This window comes from Delphinus delphis, chromosome 15 (genome assembly GCF_949987515.2).
Source record: "Delphinus delphis chromosome 15, mDelDel1.2, whole genome shotgun sequence".
Classification (NCBI taxonomy): Eukaryota; Metazoa; Chordata; class Mammalia; order Artiodactyla; family Delphinidae; genus Delphinus; species Delphinus delphis.
The window spans coordinates 17,519,203-17,546,817 of record NC_082697.1 but is presented as its reverse complement, the minus strand read 5'-3'; the positions used below and the strand labels follow the sequence as shown (position 1 = coordinate 17,546,817).

The following is a 27,615-nucleotide window of genomic DNA, read 5'->3' as shown; positions in this document are numbered from 1 at the left end:
GGGCTTGTGGGAAGACTTCAAGGAAGAGGTAATACTTGGAGGAATCCTACTTGGAAGAACTTGGGGCTGAGAGTTAGAGTAGTAGGAGCCTTGCAGGTGAAGAGAAATGTCTGGACATTTGATTCAGGGAAATAGCATGTACCGAGGCAGAGAACAGTAGAAAATGATACCTGAACCTGGGTCACTTGTGTCCTATTCCAGGATTCACTTATTTTCTACTGGTCTCCATGGACTGATAGAACAGAAGTTAACAGCAAGGGGTCTGGAGTCACAGACCCTGGGTTTGCATTTCAACTCTGCCCAAGACCTTGGATAACTCATAAAAACCTTTTTTGAACCTCAGTTTCCTCTTCTCAAAAAACAGGAGTATCAACAGTCCTACCCTCTATGATTATTTGTAGGATTAAAATCCGAGTACGGCAGCAATTCAAATGGAAAATGAACAAATTAGGTCAGAGTGTGTGTACTGATTGCAGCACTGCCTTTTAACATATTAGTGCTGGGTTTGGAGCTGGCTTGGTACACTTGATGGTCATGTGTGAGATGAATGTCCCTGTTGATATTATGCAATATATGCATTACCTGTACGTAAGCAGGTACAGGAAGTAAAGCCTGTCCCAGCCATTAGTCCATTTGATCCTCAGAACAGCTACATGAGACTGGCTGCATCTCACAGCTGAGAAAGCAAAGGCTGAGCTTCGTTAAGTTGCTTCTCCAAGGTTAGCAGCAGATAAATGGGGCTGTAGAGATCTGGATCCAGTTTTTCTGCTTCCCAGTACACAGCTAACAAGAATGTCTACACCCATTAGACTGGGAGCTACTGGAGTGCAGACACAAATCACAGAGAAGCAAGGTATACCAAGAGATGCACGTTTCTCTCAAAGTAGACTCTCATATTTCAAACTCAAGACACTCCAAATATATTCTTGGAAGAGTTACCGTTTGGACAGGCAGAGTGTGGTTGGCTGGAAGTTCAGGCTGTACCAGGAAGAGCTGGGCAGGAAGAGGAGAAGAGGAGATGGGGGTGGATGGAACTATGTGCGGCAAAGGACTTTGAAACTGTCTCCCTAAAAGTTGCCTAGTTTACATTTGAAAAGTAAGAAGGGATGGTGAGGTTAATGCAGGATACAGACGAGTCTTGGGGTAGAGATATACTGTTACCAAAGAATTCTGCTTAGGCTGGCTCCAGTGTTTCCCCATCAAAAGTGCACTGCTATGCCTTAAGCCTTGGAGGACTGTGCTCCGATTTCAGGAAGCGTGTTCCAGGGAATAAACTGGATGACAGGAAGCTCGTAGGCTTGTATGTCCACATCCCACAAACAAACATTAAAATGTCAAACTTCCCATATGTGAGCGGCCAAGAAACACCTTCAAACATCAAGATACACTAGTGAAGGCGCTAAGGCTTGAGCTTTCCACCTGAATTTGCATTGAAGGCACCCAGGGCCCTATGGCATTAAACCAGAGAGGTGGCCTTACGATGCCTTGGCTGCCCATTCCTTTGGGAGAGGATGTTCGGTAATTCTAACGGGAGGAGGTCAGGGAAGAAGATGAACGGGACTGCAGTGATGAGAGCTTTTCTCTATTTTCAGGATTCAACAGGGTGTTCGTGAAAAGGAGGTACGTTCCATTACATAATGGCATGCAGGAACCCATTTTAGAATGTTCTGAGGTCTAGATGTGATCAACAGAGCCAGGAGAAAAAGATGAAGCCATTATCCAGTGACAGCATAAGAATGACTATTTTGCAATGAGCTTGGCTATAACCACACTGGCTGTTAACTCTGTCGGAAGGGGCTCCAGATTCCCTTCTTAAAATGCTCATGCAATCCTCCATACCTCCATGTAGCCCTGATTCTGTATGGTCCTGCATTCAAAGAAGCCCAGTCCAAACAGCCAAAGGTACTATTAAAAGAAGTCTAAAGTTTAATTTGCATCTTTTTCAAAGAGTAAGGGAATTCTGTTTGAATTGCTCACCAGCATCTCATATCCCCTTCTGCAACCTTGCATTTTTCAAGATCCCCTCCATCCATTATAAAACAGCCAAACACCAACAACAACACTTTCCTTAGGCTACGCTGATATATTTCTCTCTCTCTCTCTCTCTCCCGTTCTCTTATATTCCTTTCTGAATGTAAATTGACTTAGCTTCTTTCACTAAGCCCTTCCCTTGGTCCTCTGTATCTTTAGCCCTTTCTGGGCCAGCTTTCTAGTTCAGTACAACACACACACACACACACAACACACACACAACACACACACACAACACACACACACACACACACACACACACACACACACACACACACACACACACACACACACACACACACACACACACACACACACACACACACACACACACACACACACCCCCCCCCCCCCCCCCCCCCCCCCCACCTAATAGTAAGAGAAAGACTCTCTTTGGAGAGTGACAGGGACGCTTCAAGGCCTGTATGGAGAAACTAGGGGCATACTGGAAACATGTGCCTGCAGCTCTGGGGAAGACTTTGAGACAGCTGAATCCACTGGGAGCAGAGGAAACAGGGAGCCGCCATGGCCATGTCTGTGGAGGTTAGGGAGAAGACCCAGCGCAAGCCAGTGCAGGGAGTGTGGCAGGCATTCGACTTCTGAGAGCTGCTAGATGCAGGAACTAACTCTAGGTCACAAAGGGACACTGAAGAGATGCTGACACTAGGATCCTGAGTTGTGATGATTCGCCTATTATTTGGGGGTTTCTTTTCCTTTCGTATCTCTGCCCTTTAGGTGACTGTGGACATCATTCTGGTGAGCAGTAAGTAAGTTAGTGACAGACTCAACTGACCAGTGACGTTTTCCCCATATTTATATATGGGGTTGGGATCAGAAGAGGGAAAGGAGCCCATTAAGCTCTTCACTGTCCTTTGGTGGGGGTACCTCTAGACATCAGAAGACACTGTGGGGTAGTGGAAAGAGTGCAGGCTGATGTTTAATTTCTCTTTTTCTCCCTCTGACCCATCCCCTACTCCTCTCTCCTCTCCCCTCCCCTCCTCTCCGCTCCTTCCCTTTCCTTCCCCTATACCTATTTGTAAAATATTACCATCATCTAGGCCAGAAAAACGTCTTCTTTTCTCCCAAAGATACTGCATATGCCAACACTGATGAGCACCCCTACCCCCTGCCCACTGCCACTACATCTGAGTTTTGCCTCTTGGGAAGAAATGGTGATCACCTGAGGTCTGTTGGTTGGGTCTGACGGATGGTTTTGATAGAGGCGAGAGATGATGAAGATACTCAGAAGAGGACAAAACCACACAAAGGGTTCACTTTATCCTTGCTGCCAGCCTGAAAACAGAAAGCCCTTTCCTCCCTCCCAGAAAGTCACACATTTCAGAAATAGCTGTTGAGAGGGAAGTGAAATTTCTTCACAAGCTCGCAGACAATGGTGACGTGGGTTAAGTCAGGCTTTAGAAAGAGCAAAACTGGAAGAGCATATCTGACTTACAAATCAGTGGCGAAGAATGAGAACATTCAGGGTCCATCAAAGAGGAATGCAATTCTCTTAAACTGGTTACTTTTTTCAGGGAGACTGGCCCAAACTCACCTCTGTCTCTAAAGCGTCTGCGACTCCGAGAACGTGTCAATGATCTTACATGTGCAACGTGCTCACTCACCCCCAGAGAAATCAAACCTCATGTTTGGCCTCATCCAACAGCAGCCAGCTTGTCACAGACATAACACGTGGCCTCGCTTTATGTATGATGATGATGACGACTCTGAGGGCTCTGGACCCCCAGTATTATCATGGACCTTCCCTCCTCCCTAGCCGCTCCCACCAGAAAATCAGTAGCTGGACGAGAACCGAAACTCTTCAGTCATTCTGCTGGGAGCCCGAGTAAAGGAATGATCCTACAGAACAAAGATGTCAAGAAAGAACAGGTCCGACCAATAAGATGTCCTGGTCAAACGGGGTCCTGGCTGATTCTGAACAGAACCATGAGACACACAGAGACATTCTGGTGCCAGAACGGCTAAAAGAAGGCCGACTACTTGTAGAGCGAAACTGATGGCTGGAAATAAGGACACTGTCTTCATTTGTTTACTTCATGCGTTTATATTCATGGGACTCCTTAGAGTAGAAGCTGGAATTTGTCTTTGGGGCATTCCGTCCCTTTGTTCTGGTGGGAACAAGTTTCACAAGCTGTTTTTGTCTCAGGGATGAAAGCAGGTGCGGGTCCTCATTATTGGGCTTGTCCTGAACTCTGTGAGTAACCAAGCCCAGAGCTTCAGGCTGAGGAGTTAGCAGTTTGTTGAAGAATGGACTAAACGGTCTCTTTAAATTGGGGGCAGGGCAGGCTGCAGCACAGTTCATTATAATGTAGATAAGTGTTTTGTTTGCTTTGGCAGTCTGGGGAGTGGGAGGGTGGAGACCAAGGCTGGAATCCTGGCATTGAAACTGAGATGGGCAGTAGGCACGGGGACATGGTGGCTAAGGTACAGTAGGTAGGAGGACCCCCTGTTTGGAGGAATAAGCGTGTACCCCAGGGACAGCGAGAGCGGATATTCTTCAACTTTCCCTAATGACTATTTCCTCTCCCTCTCTGCAACTCCTCTGTGTCGTCTTCAAGCCTCCTGTATGTCTGATAAACAGAAGATGTCGATGTAATGAATTTGGGGGATCAGGAAAGAACCTGTACCCTGGCTTTCATGAGCAATGCACGCAACAGGAGATGACTGTGCGCGCTGACCAGAGGTGCCGGGAGGACATCCCGCTGAGAGGTGACAAGCAGCAACGATCCAGCTGGGAAGGTTCTATGGGATGTGGAGTAAGAAGGAGCCTTCCCCCAGGGCTGTCACACCATCAGAGGTGGCTCTATCCCTTTGATGCTGAGGTTGCATCTATCCCTTGGGATGCTGCTGCTTGACCAAAGAAAAGTCAAGGATGAATGAAGGTGAAAGGAACGACGCATTGCTTTCCTGCGTCTCTATTTGTGGGCTCACCCGCGTCCCCGGGGCTCCCCTGTAATCTTGATGACGTGACCGATCACAACAGAGCAGCTATCTCTGAGACGCATCACACATGGACTCCCATGGTACTCCAAGGAACCCCTGCCCCCACAAGAAACTTGCCGTCTTGGGGCTGCTCGCCAAGCAGATACACATGCCCTTCAGACACCAACACGATGAGCCACCGCCGGCCCCAAATTTCAGGACCTCAACAGTTATATCAGAAGGTGCCTGCTCAGAAGCCATCAGCAGAGAACGGACTTGGCCATATGGCAGTGTTGGGGCCCGCTGGGGTTGACAGGGTCTGCAGGGCAGCGACCAAAACTCACCGTCTTTTGATGGTGAGCATCACGCCCAGGAGAATGATGATGAACATGAGAAGGCCGGCGACCACGCCGGCCATCTTCACAGTGTTGTCCACCTGCTTCTCGGGCTCCACGGTGTTGGAATTCTGAGTAGAGGCACCTTGGAGGGAAAGGGGAAGAAGAAAGATAATTGACTAGTCACAATCATAATAACAACAGGTTCCATTCACTGAGTCCTAACTATATGCCAGGCACTGTGCTGAGGACATTATACACATTGACCCATTTAACCCTTTTGAGGATTAATTCCTTGAGATATTGAATTATTATTATAGTCTTTTCTGTAGAGGAAGAAATTGAGATGCAGAGAAACTGAGTTGCCCAAGGTTACACAACCACTATGCTGGATAAGGGTAACCCTTACCCTCCCATGAGATTAAGCAGACAATTTTATCCCTCATAATGGTTTGTCCCTAGGATCAGACAATGGAACTATGGTGTGAATCTCAGGTTCATGGAATTATTCCAAATCCTAATTAATTCTTTCAGGTAAATGGCGAAAACAACAGCTTTGTATAAGGGTAACACAATGAAAAGCACTGGATTTTTAAAGATAAAAACATACCTTTTAAATTTTGTGCCTTATAGGAAACAAATGGTGGGGATTAAAGGGAACTGCCTTGGGTTCAGAAAATGCTTATATCTGCTAACTCCATTTTTGGATTTCATGCTGATGCTACGTGCTCTGCCAGCTACTAACATACTGACTCGAGTCCACATCAAGGAAGACTGAGAACTGGGCACTTACTATACCCTCTGCCCTGTGCTGGGCCGTTTTGTGGATCCAGCTTGGCCAATCCTTGCAAATACTCCCTAAAGTATATATTGATTTTCCCATTTTATAGATGAGAAAACAAAGGGAGCTAGCTAAAAGTCACATGGCTGACAAAGTTCAGGGCCAGGATTACACAGGTTTCCTGTAAGTCTAGGTCTCAAAAGTCAGAAGCCTTGAATTCAACTTTCATGTCCTCTAGTCCCTCAATCCTTCTCCTCCCAGACAACCACTTGGCTAATGCCGTAGCAAAAGTAAGGAGCCAAAGAATGCCTAAGCCCGGCCTCTTCATGCAGTGCACCAGGGACAGAGGCAACTTCTCATCCCAGGAACCTGTGTGAGCCTTCTAGAGTGCGGTCCTGGACCAGCATCTCCGTGAATTCTTCCCAATGAGCCCATGTTCATGTGAGGCAGCTTAACTCCAAAGCATCCTTTCCCTGACCCATCCCTACTTTTCTACCACATCAGAATCAGCTCATCCATGACCAGTGACACCACCTTCCCTGGTTGCCCCAGGAGCATTCCTCTCTCTCTTCTCCAAATTCTGATAGCACTCTGTACCACTTGGTACAGATCTCAATGTGCTGATGTTATTAGTGATTTGTTTCCCCATCTGTCTCCGCCAGTGGTCTGCAAGCTCCTCGGGGGCAAGAGGAAGCATCCTTTATCTTTGTTTCCTCATGTTAGCACAGGATCTGGCTCTTAATTGGTGTCCCCTTAACATCTGTGGTGGTTTAATGTTTAGCTGAAGGGATGACATCTCTGCCCACACACATTTGTTCTCATGAAACCAGACTGAGATTCTCCTTTTCTTCAGCCATGTGTTCACAGAACCCAGCTGAGTTGAAGGGATGCTAATGCCCATAAGCTATGATTTTGATTCTCCAAACTCAGGGATGTTTCAGACCAGTCCTCCGGCACATCCCCTCTTCCTGATTAAGAGCGTCAAGTGTTTCCTTTACCACAGCACTTTCCCCAGACTCTCTTGTAACTTAGAAAAACTGGGTTCACTTAGTCAAGTCTCCCTAGTGGGAACGGCAAGTCTTCAAGAGCAGAGAGGGCGTCCTAGTCGTCTCTCCAAAGCCAGTGTCTAGCACAGGCCTCCCTCCTCCCCATTGCTGGTTTACAGATGATGGCTGAACGGCAGAAAGGCTAGTGGACCACCGTCGTTTGCTTCATTTATTCATTCAAGCACTCATTAATTTGCTACTAAGCATCCCTGTTCTGTGTGCCCAACTATGCCATCAACAGGGTCGGAGATCCTTCTCCTGGAAGGACTTACACATAAGGGATTTTATTCAGGTCCCCTCACCAGCTGGAGACAAACCCAGCTCATCAAATCGCAGGATGGTCTGAGCAGGCTCTGCCTGTTTACAGCCGAAGAATTCCTGGCGGAGTTGGTCAACCTCATAGGAAGGCGGGTCTCACATTCCAGAGTGCAGGCAAGTCCCAAGTAGCCCCCATTTTCACGTTTGGAGACAAGATTTCTGAGACATGTCTAGTCCCCCAGACACAGAACATGACTAAGCATAAAGGAGGCTGAGCACCTCAGACCATAATTTCCTGAATAGTGTCAGAGTCTTTTTTACTTGGCTTTGGAGGAAGTGCTGGCTCTGGAGCATTCACTCACTCATGTAGTAATGGCTAAACTTTACCTAACACCTGCTAGGAGATCCTGTTCTAGAGACTGGGGGCACAAAGGCAAAGCCATGGAGAGGATCCTGTTACCCTGGGAACGCTGTTCTTAGCTTGTTCTAATGAGTCACACTGCATTCCTTCCATGAATAATCACAAGTACCCACTGTATGCTGGGCATTTAGTAACACAATGGTGAGCAAAACAGGCACAGTCCCTGCCCTCGAAGAGCCTACAATGAGCTGTGAGTGGGGTTGAGGGAACAGAATTAATAAAGAATCAATAAGAGGAAGCTTTCAACTCTGTCAATAGAGAGGCACATGACACATAATTGGGAAATGAATCACTTCTGGGAGGAAGTGGCCCATGGGGTGGGCTCCAAGGGAGGACAGGTTATAACTAGGCAAATAGACCACCACGAGGAAAGCACACAGTGGCGGCATGGGAAACAGCGCTGGCTAAAGCCGTCTGATGGAGGCAAGGAGCCTGGTGCATTCAAGATATGAAAGAACTGTGGCGTAATGAGGGCGAGAAGGCAGGGAGAGCATGGTGAGAGCAGCTGGCGAGGGCAGCAGGGGCCAGTCCACGCAGGACGTTATAGGCCACAGTGTGAGCTTTTGTTTTATACCCCAAGAAACACAGGGAGTCATTTAAGTGCTGTTCATAGAGGTACGATATGGTCAGATTTGTATTCCCAACGGACTGTTCCAGTTTCTTTGAGAAGCCAAAGTGGATTGGAGAGATGCATTTTGAAACTATTGTAGTCATCCAGATGGGAGATAATAGTTGATTGAACTCAGGTGATGGCCGTGAAGATGGAAAGATGCAATAAAAGAGATAATTACCTGAAATAGATATAAATAAAACTGGTTGATGGACGGCATACAGGGCATAAGGGAAAGAGAACTGAACTCTTGAGGATGACCGTAACAAGGTGGATAACGGTGATGTTAAAGGTTCAAGAAACAATTAAAAAGGAATAGAGTTAGAAGGAAAATATGTGTGTTTGGGGCAATTTGAGCTTGTAATATACTCTAGAAAAGTAGGCAGTTAAAAATGCAGGTCTGAAGCTCTTAAAGGAGGCCTAAACTGGAAGTAAAATTGTGTGAGTCACATGCACATAGATGGTATCTGAAGCATGGGGGCTGATGAAGTCATCCAGAGAAAGAACGAAGAGTGGATGAGGAGGACCTTCAAGATGGCGGAAGAGTAAGACGCGGAGATCACCTTCCTCTCCACAGATACACCAGAAATACATCTACACGTGGAACAACTCCTACAGAACACCTACTGAACTCTGGCAGAAGACCTCAGACCTCCCAAAAGGCAAGAAACTCCCCACATACCTGGGTAGGGCAAAAGGAAAAACAGAGACAAAAGAACACGGACGGGACCTGCACCAATGGAAGGGAGCCGTGAAGGAGGATAGGTTTCCACACACTAGAAGCCCCTTCGCGGGCGGAGACTGCGGGTGGCGGAGGGGGGAAGCTTCGGAGCCGCAGAGAGCACAGCCACAGGGGTGCGGAGGGCAAAGCGGAGAGATTCCCGCACAGAGGATCAGGGCCGACCGGCACTCACCAGCCCGGGAGGCTTGTCTGCTCACCCGCCGGGGCGGGCGGGGATGGGAGCTGAGGCTCGGGCTTCGGTCGGAGCGCAGGGAGAGGACTGGGGTTGGCGGCGTGAACACAGCCTGAAGGGGGTTAGTGCACCACGGCTAGCCGGGAGGGAGTCCGGGGAAAAGTCTGGAGCTGCCGAAGAGGCAAGAGACTTTTTCTTACCTCTTTGTTTCCCGGTGCGCGAGGAGAAGGGATTAAGCGCGCTGCTTAAAGGAGCTCCAGAGACAGGCGTGAGCCTTGGCTAAAAGCGCGGACCCAAGAGACGGGCATGGGACGCTAAGGCTGCTGCTGCCGCCGCCACCAAGAAGCCCGTGTGCGAGGACAGGTCACTATCCACACCCCGCTTCCGGGGAGCCTGTGCAGCCCGCCACTGCCAGGGTCACGGGACCCACAGACAACTTCCCCGGGAGAAGCACTGCACGCCTCAGGCTAGTGCAACGTCACGCCGGCCTCTGCCGCTGCAGGCCCGCCCCGCACTCCGTGCCCCTCCCTCCCCGCCCACCCGCACTCCGTGCCCCGCCCCCGCCCCCCCCCGCCCCCCCCCCCCCCCCCGCCCCGGCCTGAGTGAGCCACAGACCCCAAAACAGCTGCTCCTTTAACCCCGTCCTGTCTGAGCTAAGAACAGACGCCCTCCGGCGACCTAGGCGCAGAGGCAGGGCCAAATCCAAAGCTGAGCCCCGGCAGCTGTGCGAACAAAGAAGAGAAAGGGAAATCCCTCCCAGCTGCCTCAGGAGCAGCGGATTAAAGCTCCACAATCAACCTGATGTACCTGCATCTGTGGAATACCTGAATAGACAAGGAATCATCCCAAATTGAGGAGGTGGACTTTGGGAGCAACGATATATAAATTTCTTTCCCTTTTTCTGTTTTTTGTGAGTGTGTATGTGTATGCTCCTGTGTGTGATTTTGTCTATATAGCTTTGCTTTTACTATGTGTCCTAGGGTTCTGTCTGTCCGTTTTTTTTATTACTTAAATTTTTTTTCTTAATTATTTTTATTTTAATAACTTTTATTTTACTTTATTTTAATTTAATTTAATTTTATCTTCTTTTTTCTTTTTTTCCTCCCTTTTATTCTGAGCCATGTGGAGGACTGGCTCTTGGTGCTCCAGCCAGGCATCAGGGCTGTGCCACTGAGGTGGGAAAGCCAAGTTCAGGACACTGGTCCACAAGAGACCTCCCAGCTCCACGTAATATCAAATGGCGAAAATCTCCCAGTGATCTCCATCTCAACACCAGCACCCAGCTTCACTCAACGACCAGCAACCTACAGTGCTGGACACCCTATGCCAAACAACTAGCAAGACAGGAACACAACCCCACCCATTAGCAGAGAGGCTGCCTAAAATCGTAAGTCCACATGCACCCAAAAAACACCACCAGATGTGGACCTTCCCACCAGAAAGAAAAGATCCAGCCTCATCCACCAGAACACAGGCACTAGTCCCCTCCACCAGGAAGCCTACACAACCCACTGAACCAACCTTAGCCACTGGGGACAGACACCAAAAACAACAGGAATAACGAACCTGCAGGCTGCGAAAAGGAGACCCCAAACACAGTTAAGTTAATCAAAATGAGAAGACAGAAAAAAACACAGCAGATGAAGGAGCAAGGCAAAAACCCACCAGACCAAACAAATGAAGAGGAAATAGGCAGTCTACCTAAAAAAGAATTCAGAGTAATGATAGTAAAGATGATCCGAAATCTTGGAAATAGAATAGAGAAAATACAAGAAACGTTTAACAAGGACCTAGAAGAACTAAAGAGCAAACAGTGATGAAAAACAAAATAAATGAAATTAAAAATTCTCTAGAAGGGATCAATAGCAGAATAACTGAGGCAGAAGAACGGATAAGTGACCTGGAAGATAAAATAGTGGAAATAACTACTGCAGAGCAGAATAAAGAAATGAGAATGAAAAGGATCAAGGACAGTCTCAGAGACCTCTGGGACAACATTAAACGCACCAACATTCAAATTATAGGGGTTCCAGAAGAAGAAGAAAAAAAGAAAGTGACTGAGAAAATATTTGAAGAGATTATAGTTGAAAACTTCCCTAATACAGGAAAGGAAATAGTTAATCAAGTCCAGGAAGCACAGGGAGTCCCATACAGGATAAATCCAAGGAGAAACACACCAAGACACATGTTAATTAAAGTATCAAAAATTAAATACAAAGAACAAATATTAAAAGCAGCAAGGGAAAAACAACAAATAACACTTAATGGAATCCCCATAAACTTAACAGCTGATCTTTCAGCCAGAAGGGAGTGGCAGGACATATTTAAAGTGATGAAGGAGAAAAACCTACAACCAAGATTACTCTACCCAGCAAGGATCTCATTTAGACTTGATGGAGAAATTAAAACCTTTACAGACAAGCAAAAGCTAAGAGAATTCAGCACCACCGAACCAGCTTTACAACAAATGCTAAAGGAACTTCTCTAGGCAGGAAACACAAGAGAAGGAAAACACCTACAATAATAAACCCCAAACAATTAAGAAAATGGTAATAGGAACATACATATCGATAATTACCTTAAGTGTAAATGGATTAAATGCTCCAACCAAAAGACATAGATTGGCTGAATGGATACAGAAAGAAGACCCATATATATACTGTCTACAAGAGACCCACTTCAGACCTAGGGACACAAACAGACTGAAAGTGAGGGGATGGAAAAAGATATTCCATGCAAATGGAAATCAAAAGAAGCTGGAGTAGCAATTCTCATATCAGACAAAATAGACTTAAAAATAAAGACTATTAGAAGAGACAAACAAGGACACTACATAATGATGAAGGGATCGATCCAAGAAGAAGATGTAACAATTGTAAATATTTATGCACCCAACATAGGAGCACCTCAATACATAAGGCAAATACTAACAGCCATAAAAGGGGAAATCAACAGTAACACAATCATAGTAGGGGACTTTAACCCCCCACTTTCACCAATGGACAGATCATCCAAAATGAAAATAAATAAGGAGACACAAGCTTTAAATGATACATTAAACAAGATGGACTTCATTGATATTTATAGGCTGTTCCATCCAAAAACAATGGAATACACATCCTTCTCAAGTGCTCATGGGACATTTTCCAGGGTAGATCATATCTTGGGTCACAAATCAAGCCTTGGTAAATTTTAAAAAATTGAAATCGTATCAAGTATCGCTTCCAACCACAATGCTATGAGACTAGATATCAATTACAGGAAAAAACCTGTAAGAAATACAAACACATGGGGGCTAAACAACACACTACTTAACCAAGAGATCACTGAAGAAATCAAAGAGGAAATCAAAAAATACCTAGAAACAAATGACAATGAAAACACGACAACCCAAAACCTATGGAACGCAGCAAAAGCAGTTCTAAGAGGGAAGTTTATAGCAATACAATCCTACCTTAAGAAACAGGAAACATCTCGAATAAAGAACCTAACCTTACACCTAAAGCAATTAGATAAAGAAGGACAAAGAAACACCAAAGTTAGCAGAAGGAAAGAAATCATAAAGATCAGATCAGAAATAAATGAAAAAGAAATGAAGGAAACGAAGATCAATAAAACTAAAAGCTGGTTCTTTGAGAAGATAAACAAAATTGATAAACCATTAGCCAGACTTATCAAGAAAAAAAGGGAGAAGACTCAAATCAATAGAAATAGAAATGAAAAAGGAGAAGTAACAACTGACACTGCAGAACTACAAAGGATCATGAGATATTACTACAAGCAACTCTATGCCAATAAAATGGACAACCTTGAAGAAATGGACAAATTCTTAGAAATGCACAACCTTCCGAGACAGAGCTAGGAAGAAATAGAAAATATGAACAGAGCAACCATAAGCACTGAAATTGAAACTATGAGTACAAATCTTCCAACAAACAAAAGCCCAGGACCAGATGGCTTCACAGGTGAATTCTATCAAACATTTAGAGAAGAGCTTACACCTATCCTTCTCAAACTCTTCCAAAATATAGCAGAGGGAGGAACACTCCCCAACTCATTCTACGAGGCCACCATCACTCTGATACCAAAACCAGACAAAGATGTCACAAAGAAAGAAAACTACAGGCCAATATCACTGATGAACATAGATGCAAAAATCCTCAACAAAATACTAGCAAACAATCTAACAGCACATTAAAAGGATCATACACTATGATCAAGTGGGGTTTATCTCGGAATGCAAGGCTTCTTCAATATACACAAATCAATCAACATGATATACCATATTAACAAATTGAAGGAGAAAAACCATATGATCATCTCAATAGATGCAAAGAAAGCTTTCAACAAAGTTCAACACCCATTTATGATAAAAATCCTCTAGAAAGTAGGCATAGAGGGAGCTTTCCTCAACATAATAAAGGCCATATTGACAAACCCACAGCCAACATTGTCCTCAATGGTGAAAAACTGAAACCATTTCCACTAAGATCAGGAACAAGACAAGGTTGCCCACTCTACCACTCTTATTGAACATACTTTTGGAGGTTTTAGCCACTAGCAATCAGAGAAGAAAAGGAAATAAAAGGAATTCAAATTGGAAAAGAAGAAGTAAAGTTATCACTGTTTGCAGATGACATGATACTATACATAGAGAACCCTAAAGATGCTACCAGAAAACTACTAGAGCTAATCAATGACTTTGGTAAAGTAGCAGGATACAAAATTAATGCACAGAAATCTCTGGCATTCCTATACACTAATGATGAAAAATCTGAAAGTGAAATTAAGAAAACACTCCCATTTACCACTGCAACAAAAAGAATAAAATAACTAGGAATAAACCTACCTAAGGAGACAAAAGACCTGTATGCAGAAAATTATAAGACACTGATGAAAGAAATTAAAGATGATACAAATAGTTGGAGAGATATACCATGTTCTTGGATTGGAAGAATCAACATTGTGAAAATGACTCTACTACCCAAGGCAATCTACAGATTCAATGCAATCCCTATCAAACTACCACTGGCATTTTTCACAGAACTAGAACAAAAAATTTCAGAATCTGTATGGAAAGACAAAAGAGCCTGAACAGCCAAAGCAATCTTGAGAAAGAAAAACGGAGCTGGAGGAATCAGGCCCACTGACTTCACACTATACTACAAAGCTACAGTAATCAAGACAGTACTGGCACTGAAACAGAAAGATAGATCAATGGAACAGGATAGAAAGCCCAGAGGTAAACCCACGCACATATGGACACCTTATCTTTGATAAAGGAGGCAAGATCATACAGTGGAGTAAAGACAGCCTCTTCAATAAGTGGTGCTGGGAAAACTGGACAGCTACATGGAGAAGAATGAAATTACAACACTCCCTAACACCATACACAAAAATAAGCTCAAAATGGATTAAAGACCTAAATGTAAGGCCAGACACCATCAAACTCTTAGAAGAAAACATAGGCAGAACACTCTATGACATAAATCACAGCAAGATCCTTTTTGACCCACCTCCTAGAGAAATGGAAATAAAAACAAAAATAAACAAATGGGACCTAATGAAACTTAAAAGCTATTACACAGCAAACGAAACCATAAAAACGACGAAAAGACAACCCTCAGAATGGGAGAAAATATTTGTAAATGAAGCAACTTACAAAGGATTAATCTCCAAAATTTTCAGGCAGCTCATGCAGCTCAATATTAAAAAAACAAACAACCCAATCCAAAAATGTGCAGAAGACCTAAACAGACATTTCTCCAAAGAAGATATACAGACTGCCAACAAACACATGAAAGAATGCTCAACATCATTAATCATTAGAGAAAGGCAAATCAAAACTACAATGAGATATCATCTCACACCAGTCAGAATGGCCATCATCACAAAATCTAGAAACAGGGCTTCCCTGGTGGCGCAGTGGTTGAGAGTCCGCCTGCCGATGCAGGGGACATGGGTTTGTGCCCCGGTCTGGGAGCGTCCCGCATGCCGCGGAGCGGCTGGGCCCGTGAGCCATGGCCGCTGAGCCTGCGTATCTGGAGCCTGTGCTCCACAATCGGAGGGGCCACAGCAGTGAGAGGCCTGTGTACCGCAAAAAAAAAGAAAAAAAAAAAAAATCTAGAAACAATAAATGCTGGAGAGGGTGTGGAGAAAAGGGAACCCTCTTGCACTGTTGGTGGGAATGTAAATTGATACAGCCACTATGGAGAACAGTATGGAGGTTCCTTAGAAAACTAAAAATAGAACTACCGTACAACCCAGCAATCCCACTACTGGGCATTTACCCTCAGAAAACCATAATTCAAAAAGAGTCATGTACCAAAATGTTCATTGCAGCTCTATTTACAATAGCCAGGACATGGAAGCAACCGAAGTGTCCATCAACAGATGAATGGATAAAGAAGATGTGGGACATATATACAATGGAATATTACTCAGTGATAAAAAGGAATGAAACTGAGTTATTTGTATTGAGGTGGATGGACCTAGAGACTGTCATACAGAGTGAAGTAAGTGAGAAAGAGAAAAACAAATACCGTATGCTGACACATATATATGGAATCTAAAAAAAAAAAAAAAAAATGGTCACAAAGAACCTAGGGGCAAGACGGGAATAAAGAGGCAGACCTATTAGAGAATGGACTTGAGGATATGGGGAGGGGGAAGGGTAAGCTGGGACAAAATGAGAGAGTGGCATGGACTTATATACACTACCAAACGTGAAATAGATAGCTAGTGGAAAGTAGCCGCACAGCACAGGGAGATAAGTTCGGTGCTTTGTGACCACCTAGAGGGGTGGGATAGGGAGTGTGGGAGGGAGGGAGATGCAAGAGGGAAGAGATATGGGGACATATGTATAACTGATTCACTTTGTTATAAAGCAGAAACTAACACACCATTGTAAAGCAATTATACTGTAATAAAGATGTTTAAAAAAATTTTAAAAAAAAAGAGTGGATGAAAAAGCAGGCCTAGATAGAGACTTGAGGGTCTGTAGTATTTAGTGAGTGTGAAGAGGAAGATAAGCCTGCACAGGAGACAGAGAAGGAGTGTCCAGACACGGAAGAAAATACCCGGGAGAGTGTAGTGTCCCAGAGCCAGGGGAAGACAGTGTTTCAAGGGAAGGAGTAACCAGCTGTGTGAAATGCTACTCCTAGGATAGAACCAAGCTCCCTACCCAAAGGAAAGGGAAGATCTTGGATGAGTATTAGAAAACCTCTCCCAGGTAAACTGCAAGATGTTCCTAAACAGAAGACCCTTCAGTGATCACCATGAACCAACAGTGGAACACACCGGAGGGTCACAGAGGAACATCCTAGACATTCAGAGAGGCCATCTGAAAGGCCACAGTCCAGCAGTTTAGACAAATTCCATGAGTTCAGCAAACAGGCATCCCAGGTGAAATTCCAGACCCTGTACAGTGAGGTTATTAGGAGGAGCCATGCTAGGTTGGTCCAACTAGATTCCAGATATAGGGATTGCCCTGGGACGTGGTAAATTCTACCTGTACTTCAGCATCCTTTTAAGGGCATTGGCTTTAGCCACGAGAGATGTGTGCCTCTGTTCCTAACGGAAGTGTGCTGACAGTGTTCAAAGATGACACAGGTGTTGAACTGGCTCTGGGACCAAAGGCCAGATAGCACTGACGTGTGGCTCCTACGTCGGAGAGGAAGAAGAGAGGGGCAGAGACAGACGGGCTAGTCCTTCTCCTGCTGCAGTCAGGAGCTTGTCCATGGGGCTCATGTCGTAAGTGCAGATGAGAACCTGCAACAGGACTTACAGGGAAGCACATCAGGGTTCGCTAATGATGGGGCCTCCTAGCAATGCAACCAGCTCTTTCAGGCAGGTACTGAGCACCTCATCAAACAGAAGCTCAATTACTGCTACTTTTTAAAATTTAGCCTAAACGTATCAATGCGTTACTGAGCGCCAAAAAATGTGCTAATAAGCCCTTTTCATATATGAAGTCATTTAATCCTCACAAAACTTGACACAGAAGATGCTACTTTTATTTTCCCTTTTATTTAGATTAGGAAACTTTACAAATGGGTGAAGTGACCTGTCCGAAGCCATATAACTGGTGAGCTGGGATTCTGTGTGCAAGGCTCACCCCCTTATCATTACAATGAACTGTCCTTGATGGCGCTACTGTTAAGGAAATGCCAGCCCTGGGTCCACCTAGAGAGTTGGCCATCTGACTGGAAATCCAAGGGGTCTGGAAGCCCATTAGTAATATGGTAACTGCATTACTTTTGCCCTAAACCCACCCTTTTCATTAGAGTTTTAAACATAGTATCAGCCCCCGGTCCCTAAAAAGCTCTGTCTCTGGCCCTGGGTGACGTCTGTCTACTAAGCAGGAACTAGAAGTCTGAGAATGGAAAGGGGGGGATTTGCATGCATCCTCTTCACCTCTGACCTCCACTGGGAGCCAACCTAAGAACAGTCCAAGTAAATCAGAACTAGCGAGTAGGCACCAGGTGGTACATTTATCCATTTGGAGTAGCTTCAAGGCTCTACCTGAGTCCCCTGTGCGATGCAGTCATCAAAAATAATCTTGTGAACTCAGTCTGCAATGACAGGAGACTGCTGTTTCCAATACGAGGTTGCATGCCCAGCCTTATACCCCAGCCAGCTGTGCCTTCCGTGCTCTGAGTACTCCCAAAGGTTGGGACAGTTCTCTCAAAGCAGCTGCTGCTGCCCCCTGCCCCTGACTCTTTGCACGAAAGCTATGGTGGCTTAGAATCTAGTCGCCTCCTAGCTCCAGCCCAGAGTGCACATCTGGCTTTCAACGTGCTACCTATCGACTGTTGCATATGGAAACCTGGCATCCAAGGCAGGGCTCTTAGTCTTTTGAAGCCTGCCTCTCCTCCTCAATATATGGGGCCCAGGTACTGTGTTCCCCCCTCAACCCCCAGTCTCCTCCTATGGTACCAAACAACCATCCCGGTTTATATTCCCCAGGGACTCCTGAGACCCAATAAGGACAATGCTGCTCTGTTCTTCTCTGCACTAGTCAGACCACTCTGGTGAGGCTTGTTCATGTGTGGACTCCAACCCCTGAGAGGACCTTCAGGGTGAAGACAGGCCAAGAGGCTTGCCACTCAAAGTGTGGTCCAATGACCAGAAGCATCAACATCATCTGGGAACTTATTACAAATGCAGACTCTCGGTCTCCACACCAGATCTGCTGAATCAGCTCCTGCATTTTACAAGGTCTCTAGGTGATTCTGGTGCACGTGAAAGTCCAGACATCATTGACTTTGGAGGAGTGACAGTCAGAATCGGGATTTTTTTGGCCTAGAGAAGGGGAAGATTCATATGAGACTGAATTCTTGCCTTAAAAATGTTGAAAGGCCATTGTGGAAGACGGAATAGATTTGGTCCCTTTAATTTTAAAGAGCAGAGCTAATACAAACCGGTAGGAGTGACAAGAGTAGATTAGGGGCCAACACAAGGAAAGGTTTTAATGTGGAAATGCCACCCAGATGAGGCTAAAGCCCAGCCCTTTTGGACACAGTGTTATGATGTCGCGAGGAGCACGAAAGCACTCGTGGTTCCCAAGTCCTGTTTCAGACTGCTCACTCTGTCTCCACCGGTTCTCACCTCCTGGGCTTCCTGGATGCTTAGCCAAGCCCTCAATGCCTCACTTTCATGAGATGCTGACCTTTCTTCTCGGCTTATTGACCCTACCTTCCACCTCAACCCAGCATCCCTTTATTACAGTGATACCCATGCTCTGAGGGAGAGAAATTCTCCCTGTCATCCTTAGATCCATGGAACTCCAGTGGGGCTCTACCCCCCAAACCCCCAAGTTACCCACAAAGGCAGGAGAATGTGTCGACAATGATGAAATGCACTGTCTGGGCACTCACTGTGCTCCCCAGCAAGCAGAAGGGACTACGTGCCCTTTTACACCCTTTTGATGATGAGATGCTATGGTTTTATGAGATTGGTCAAAAGCAATGGGTTTCAAATTAGAAATATATGAGCTTGCACCCAGACTCCACCCCTAACTAGTTGTGTGACCTTGATCAAAGCTGTTAACCACAATGTGACTTGATATCCTCATTTGTAAAATAGGGAGTAAATGACAAGTTCACAGGGCTTTCCTAGGGATCAAATGTAAAAACGGAGGTAAAAACGCTTAATAAACTCTGAGAATCTGCTCACGTATGTGGCATAATGATGGCACGACCTTGGAACTGGTTCCAGGTGGTAGCAGGGTTTCATGTGTCTGTCAAATGTGGGTGCACCGTGGGTGCTGCCTCCTGGCAACCTGCTGCCCAGGTTCATCCAAACCTTAGGACGAAGGCAGGCAGAGACCCCCGAGTGATGCACTTGTCTTTCCTCCTATAGGCAAGGCCGGTATCAGGCTTCTGACTGGATGACTTAATGGGAGCAATAACATAATTTGGCAACAAGGCATTAATAATTCTTTCTCAAAGTACTCTCACTGGCTACAACCCTAATTCTATAGCTTTACTTCAGAGAATTTCCCCCGTAAAGATAATGGAGCAAAAATAGAAGTTGCAGATAAAGAACATCTAATTGTAACTGTTAAAACCAAGCAAATCCCAGCGGCCGCATAACCCATGCTGGTGATCATTGCTGATGACAAAGAAAGGAAGCTGGCTCTCGGGGACACAATTCCTAAAAGCTACAGTCTTTCAAACACACAGTTGCCTCTTAGCTATCCAAGGGCATTTATCCCCACATCTACCGTGCTGGTCGTTTATGCCCATCTATTTAATGACTTCTTTTGTTGAAGAGTTTTTCCGTCTTTACTTTGGCTTTACATGCGTCTGGCACTCAGTAGAGAAAACCTCCGAAATCCTGACTCTGAGCTGCTACCTCTATGCCAGTGAAGGTTTTGAACATTGCAGGTATCTCTGAGTATTGGGGAGTTTTGCCATGAGGAGGCACCAAGGGAGAAGATGAGGAAGCTGGGCAAGTCTCTGGCTCCTCTAAAGTCAGGTATGCACCATATCCCTTCTTGCTTTCCCTGGAAGTGAATTCTCAGAGTGGTAGGCTATTTTTAAGATGGAATTGAAGTCCAAGATAGGAAAGAAGTTGGTAGGAAAGCATCTGGATACTTCATTAGATTCAAGCCTCCAGACTTTACAAATTGCATCCCAAGGCACTGAGAGCATTTGTAATTGTGATCATGAACTACTTTGGCAGTCTTTGAAGACTGAAACTGTAGCGAACAGGAGGGGTGCGAGAAGCCTGGGAGAAACAAATGCTGTTGTTGACCTTTTTTTTCTTAATGGAAAAATGTAGATTCCATATATTTCACACAAGGAAGTGTGATGTTGATACAGGAAAAAATATAGACTGGATGATTAAATCAGATTTTTTTCCTCACCATTTACTAAAGGAGGGACTCATTACTAGCAGACCAGGCTCCACGTCAGTCAGCATCCAACCAGAAAAAGGGAAACTGTTCCAAACATTTAAAATGGAGCAAATTTACTAGAGAATTGGTACCCAGGGGTCAGGAGAGGATGGTGAGGCAACCCAGTGGGTAGCAACCTCAGGAGCCGTTACCCAGCCCAGACTAGAGAGACAAAGGTTCAAAAGAGCCTAGAGGTCGGGGCCACCCAACAGAAGCTGGAACTCCAGTAGACCTATGGGAGAACTGGAGCCACAGAGGGGACACGGTCACTGCCAAAGAAGGGGCCTGAGGCCAAGAGAGAGAAGGCTTCTCCTTCCTCTCATGCTACAATTCCTGTCTCCTATTGGCCACACCCAGACACCAGTTGACATGGGGCCCAGGAAACACAGCCTACGGGGGTTACCTGCACAGCAGAGGGAAAGCAAGGGATGGATGTGAGGCCAAATGGGCCAAGGGCCAGCATGAGCTTCCTATGAACAAATGATGCTAGGTGCACCTCATTGCCACTTTTGAGAGGTGTCTGGACTTGTAAATCAGGAGGAATGTCCAGTACTGTGTCTTCACTGCAACAAAGTCAAGCCCAAGCTGCAGAAATTGTGACTGGCTTTCAGGACAGCCAGGTGTTAAATTGTATCCAGAAGATGGCAACAGCAGAGTCAGGATACCTGACCGCATGTGAAACAGCCGTATTGTTAATAATAGAGTTTAAACACATTTGGAGATTTTACTATAAGCCAGGCTGCCATGTTAAGCCCTTCCCATATGCTATCCCTTTTAATCTTCACTACAACCCTACAAAGCAGGTTCTATAATTACACCCATTTCAGAGATGGGGAGACTGAGGCTCAGAGAGACTAAATAACAGAAGCAAGTGGCAGAGATGGGGTTTGAACCCTGGCAGTCTGGTACAGACTTTATTCTCTTTAAACCACTATACTATTCTGCCACTTCTTCAATAAATAGGGGAAGGGATTGTTCAACAAAGAAATCTGGTTGTCTTTCCTAAAAAATCTGGAAGAAAGAATCAGACTGGTTCTTTAGGGCATCCTTACGGGATCTAGAATCTTATCTTGATCAGCCAGACTAAGGCGTGTTTGTATTTACTGCTGTCCCTGCTGAGTCTGCCACCTGCTGTTATCATGCAGTTCTATTTCATACCTGCTTTCCTTGAAGATTATCACCCCTCATGCCCTCCCACCAATATATCACATTCTAATACCGAAGGGATTGATGAACATGTCATGTGAATCTTGTTATATGGGCCAAATTATACAGACTTTGCTCAAATGATATTTAAACTTGACCTTTTTAACTTAAGTTCCCTCATCCTTTTCACTTTCCTTGTACCTCAACCACCACCTCCAAGCCCTTCACACATTGAGTTTAGTTTTATTATTAATCTCTGGGTTTTCTCTGTAATATCTTTCTTGATATTTAGCAATCAAAACATCCCATATAATCCCACAGGGAGACAAACAAGCTCAAGGTTAGGGGACTGTTTTCTGCTTTATTTCCAATATTCTTTCTTTGATCTCACGATGACTAATTTTTAAAAATTGTTGACTACCTCCCCGACACCTCAGAACAGTGCCTCCCTCACTAGATCTGGTTGATAATGGATTACTTGAGAAGGATAATTCCATCATTCTTCCAAGTGACATCACCTAGGATGTTTCTCAAGTAATAAATAAATTGCCTCAATTCATCATATGACAGTAATTGCTTTTAGCCAAGATTTAACTTAAAATCAATGTCAAGTAGCTAGAAAACACTACAGAGACTCAGGTTCTTCAAAGATAGCTCTACCCTTGCTGGGGGAGACCATTTAACAAGTACTGAGTTAAGTATAAAGTAGATACAGATTTCTAATATCCCAGACTCCCGCAACATTACCTAGCCAGTCCTAAGAGGTTGGAATTGACTTAATCACAACCTATACAACTAAAACTGCTAAATACTGCTGACAGAGTTGCCCCTTTTTTTCAGTCTTCAATGGAGGTTAGCACCCTGTGGATGGGAATAGCTTTAATTGATTGTTTGAAAGCACTCCGGCCACTCAAATAACCTGTTCCTCAAATTCTGATTCTGCTTGGTTCCATGCGTCTCCTGGATCTGTGTTTCCAGGTGGACCTTGTTTTACACAGCAAATGCTCTGTGTAGGTCAAATTCTAATTCAGTCATGTTATAGATGGTAGGAAAGTGGCCATATAAGATCCTAGCGGTGCATTTCTTCTGGGTGCAAGTAAACTCCTTTATTCTAAGAATTTTTCGTGCATTTGTAATTTCGCATAATAGACTTATTTAAGAGCAGTCATGCCCGGCTGATGCCAGCTGTTGTCATTATTGACACATCCCTTGGAAGACATGCCCTTTAAAGGCCTTCACTATCGGTGGGCTGAGAAGCCCTTTCTACTTGGTCTCAGCTGCTCCCTCTTGTGCCCAGGGGAGGCCTGGAGCATGAGTGTTGGACCCTAGCTTGTGGTCAGACTAGGACCGTAAGCTCTGCCTAGTGTTGGGGGTGACACTTCTAAGAAGCCAGAGGTGGGTGCACTTCGTAAACTGGCTTAGGTGTCAGGACACAATTAGGGTTAAAGACTGGGATGTGGGAGGCTTCTGGGAAGATGCCAGAAGAGTAAGAAGTGGAGATCACCTTCCTCCTCACAGATACACCAGAAATACATCTACACGTGGAACAACTCCTACAGAACACCTACTGAACGCTGGCAGAAGATCTCAGACCTCCCAAAAGGCAAGAAACCCCCCCCCCCCCCCCCGTACCTGGGTAGGGCAAAAGAAAAAAGAATAAACAGAGACAAAAGAACAGGGACGGGACCTGCACCAATGGAAGGGAGCCGTGAAGGAGGAAAGGTTTCCATACACTAGGAAGCCCCTTCGCTGGCGGAGACTGCGGGTGGCGGAGGGGGGGAAGCTTCAGAGCTGCGGAGGAGAGCGCAGCCACAGGGGTGCGGAGGGCAAAGCGGAGAGATTCCCCCACAGAGGATCAGGGCCGACCGGCACTCACCAGCCCGGGAGACTTGTCTGCTCACCCGCCGGGGCGGGCGGGGCTGCGAGCTGACGCTCGGGCTTCGGTCGGAGCGCAGGGAGAGGACTGGGGTTGGCGGCGTGAATATAGCTTGAAGGGGTTAGTGCGCCACGGCTAGCCGGGAGGGAGTCCGAGGAAAAGTCTGGAGCTGCCGAAGAGGCGAGAGACTTTTTCTTACCTCTTTGTTTCCTGGTGCGCGAGGAGAGGGGATTAAGAGCGCTGCTTAAAGGAGCTCCAGAGACGGGCGCGAGCCGCGGATAACAGCGCGGACCCCAGAGACGGGCAGGAGACGCTAAGGCTGCTGCTGCCGCCACCAAGAAGCCCGTGTGCGAGGACAGGTCACTATCCACACCCCGCTTCCGGGGAGCCTGTGCAGCCTGCCACTGCCAAGGTCCCGGGATCCAGGGACAACTTCCCCGGGAGAACGCACGGCGCGCCGCCGGCGCCTCACGCTGGTGCAACGTCACGCCGGCCTCTGCCGCCGCAGGCCCGCCCCGCACTCCGTGCCCCTCCCTCCCCCGCGCCTGAGTGAGCCACAGACCCCAAAACAGCTGCTCCTTTAACCCCGTCCTGTCTGAGCTAAGAACAGACGCCCTCCGGCGACCTACACACAGAGGCGGGGCAAAATCCAAAGCTGAGCCCCTGGGAGCTGTGAGAACAAAGAAGAGAAGGGGAAATCCCTCCCAGCAGCCTCAGGAGCAGCGGATTAAAGCTCCACAATCAACTTGATGTACCTGCATCTGTGGAATACCCGAATAGACAACGAATCATCCCCAATTAAGGACGTGGACTTTGAGAACAAGATTTATGATTTTTTTCCCCTTTTCCTCTTTTTGTGAGTGTGTATGTGTATGCTTCTGTTTGAGATTTTGTCTGTATAGCTTTGCTTCCACCATTTGTCCAAAGGTTCTATCCATCCATTAAAAAATTTTTTTTTCTTAATAATTATTTTTTTATTTAAATAACTTTATTTTACTGCTTCTTTCTTTCTTTCCTTCCTTCCCTCCTTTAGACAAGGAATCATCCCAAATTGAGGAGGTGGACTTTGAGAGCACGATTTATGTTTTTTTTCCTTTTTCCTCTTTTTGTGAGTGTGTATGTGTATGCTTCTGTGTGAGATTTTGTCTGTATAGCTTTCCTTCCACCATTTGTCCTAGGGTTCTATCCGTGCGGTTTTTTTGTTGTTTCCTTTTACATTTTTTTCTTTCTTTTTCTCTTAATAATTATTTTTTTATTTAATAACTATTATATTTTATCTTACTTTATTTTATTTTACTTTGTCTCCTTTCTTTTTTTCCTTCCTTCCCTCCTTCCTTCCTTCCTCCCTCCCTCCCTCCTTTCTTTCATTCTTTCTTTCTACTTCTACTAATTCTTTCTTTCTACTTTTTCTCCCTTTTATTCTGAGCCGTGTGGATGAAAGGCTCTTGGTGCAGCAGCCAGGAGTCAGTGCTGTGCCTCTGAGGAGGGAAAGCCAAGTTCAGGACACTGGTCCACAAGAGACCTCCCAGCTCCACGTAATATCAAATGGCGAAAATCTCCCAGTGATCTCCATCTCAACACCAGCACCCAGCTTCACTCAACGACCAGCAACCTACAGTGCTGGACATCCTATGCCAAACAACTAGCAAGACAGGAACAAAACCCCACCCATTAGCAGAGAGGCTGCCTAAAATCATAATAAGTCCACAGACACTCCAAAACACACCACCAGACGTGGACCTGCCCACCAGAAAGACAAGATCCAGCCGCATCTACCAGAATACAGGCACTAGTCCCCTCCACCAGGAAGCCTACACAACCCACTGAATCAACGTTAGCCATTGGGGACAGACACCAAAAACAACGGGAACTACGAACCTGCAGCCTGCAAAAAGGAGACCCCGAACACAGTAAGATAAGCAAAATGAGAAGACAGAAAAACACACAGCAGATGAAGGAGCAAGATAAAAACCCACCAGACCTAACAAATGAAGAGGAAATAGGCAGTCTACCTGAAAAATAATTCAGAATAATGATAGTAAAGATGATCCAAAATCCTGGAAATAGAATAGACAAAATGCAAGAAATATTTAACAAGGACCTAGAAGAAGTAAAGATGAAACAAGCAACGATGAACAACACAATAAATGAAATGAAAAATACTCTAGAAGGGATCAATAGCAGAATAACTGAGGCAGAAGAACGGATAAGTGACCTGGGAGATAAAATAGTGGAAATAACTACTGCAGAGCAGAATAAAGAAAAAAGAATGAAAAGAACTGAGGACAGTCTCAGAGACCTCTGGGACAACATCAAACGCACCAACATTCAAATTATAGGGGTTCCAGAAGAAGAAGAGAAAAAGAAAGGGACTGAGAAAATATTTGAAGAGATTATAGTTGAAAACTTCCCTAATATGGGAAAGGAAATAGTTAATCAAGTCCAGGAAGCACAGAGAGTCCCATACAGGATAAATCCAAGGAGAAAAATGCCAAGACACATATTAATCAAGCTGTCAAAAATTAAATACAAAGAAAACATATTAAAAGCAGCAAGGGAAAAACAACAAATAACACACAAGGGAATCCCCATAAGGTTAACAGCTGATTTTTCAGCAGAAACTCTGCAAGCCAGAAGGGACTGGCAGGACATATTTAAAGTGATGAAGGAGAAAAACCTGCAACCAAGATTACTCTACCCAGCAAGGATCTCATTCAGATTTGATGGAGAAATTAAAACCTTTACAGACAAGCAAAAGCTGAGAGAGTTCAGCACCACCAAACCAGCTTTACAACAAATGCTAAAGGAACTTCTCTAGGCAGGAAACACAAGAGAAGGAAAACATCTACAATAATAAACCCAAAACAATTAAGAAAATGGGAATAGGAACATACATGTTGATAATTACCTTAAATGTAAATGGACTAAATGCTCCCACCAAAAGACAGAGATTGGCTGAATGGATACAAAAACAAGACCCATATATTTGCTGCCTACAAGAGACCCACTTCAGACCCAGAGACACATACAGACTGAAAGTGAGGGGATGGAAAAAGATATTCCATGCAAATAGAAACCAAAAGAAAGCTGGAGTAGCAATTCTCATATCAGACAAAATAGACTTTAAAATAAAGACTATTAGAAGAGACAAAGAAGGACACTACATAATGATCAAGGGATCGATCCAAGAAGAAGATATAACAATTGTAAATATTTATGCACCCAACATAGGAGCACCTCAATACATAAGGCAAATACTAACAGCCATAAAAGGGGAAATCCACAGTAACACATTCATAGTAGGGGACTTTAACCCCCCACTTTCACCAATGGACAGATCATCCAAAATGAAAATAAATAAGGAAACACAAGCTTTAAATTATACATTAAACAAGATGGACTTAATTGATATTTATAGGACATTCCATCCAAAAACAACAGAATACACATTTTTCTCGAGTGCTCATGGAACATTCTCCAGGATAGATCATATCTTGGGTTACAAATCAAGCCTTGGTAAATTTAAGAAAATTGAAATTGTATCAAGTATCTTTTCTGGCCATAATGCTATGAGACTAGATATCAATTACAGGAAAAGATCTGTAAAAAATACAAACACATAGAGGCTAAACAATACACTACTTAATAACAAAGTGATCACTGAAGAAATCAAAGAGGAAATAAAATATCTAGAAACAAATGACAATGGAGACACAATGACCCAAAATCTACGAGATGCAGCAAAAGCAGTTCTAACAGGGAAGTTTATAGCAATACAATCCTACCTTAAGAAACAGGAAACATCTCGAATAAACAACCTAACCTTGCACCTAAAGCAATTAGAGAAAGAAGAACA

General features: G+C 44.9%; 1 protein-coding gene across 2 annotated transcripts in view; it reads right to left on the bottom strand.

The window, feature by feature from the left end:
• PTPRT (protein tyrosine phosphatase receptor type T) overlaps positions 1–27,615 on the bottom strand; it is a 1,079,376-nt gene that overhangs the window by 153,979 nt on the left and 897,782 nt on the right. For both annotated transcript variants that reach the window (XM_060030771.1, XM_060030772.1), the window contains one exon: positions 5,316–5,451. In XM_060030771.1, the coding sequence (XP_059886754.1) occupies positions 5,316–5,451 (136 nt within the window). The remainder of the gene's footprint in view (positions 1–5,315; positions 5,452–27,615) is intronic.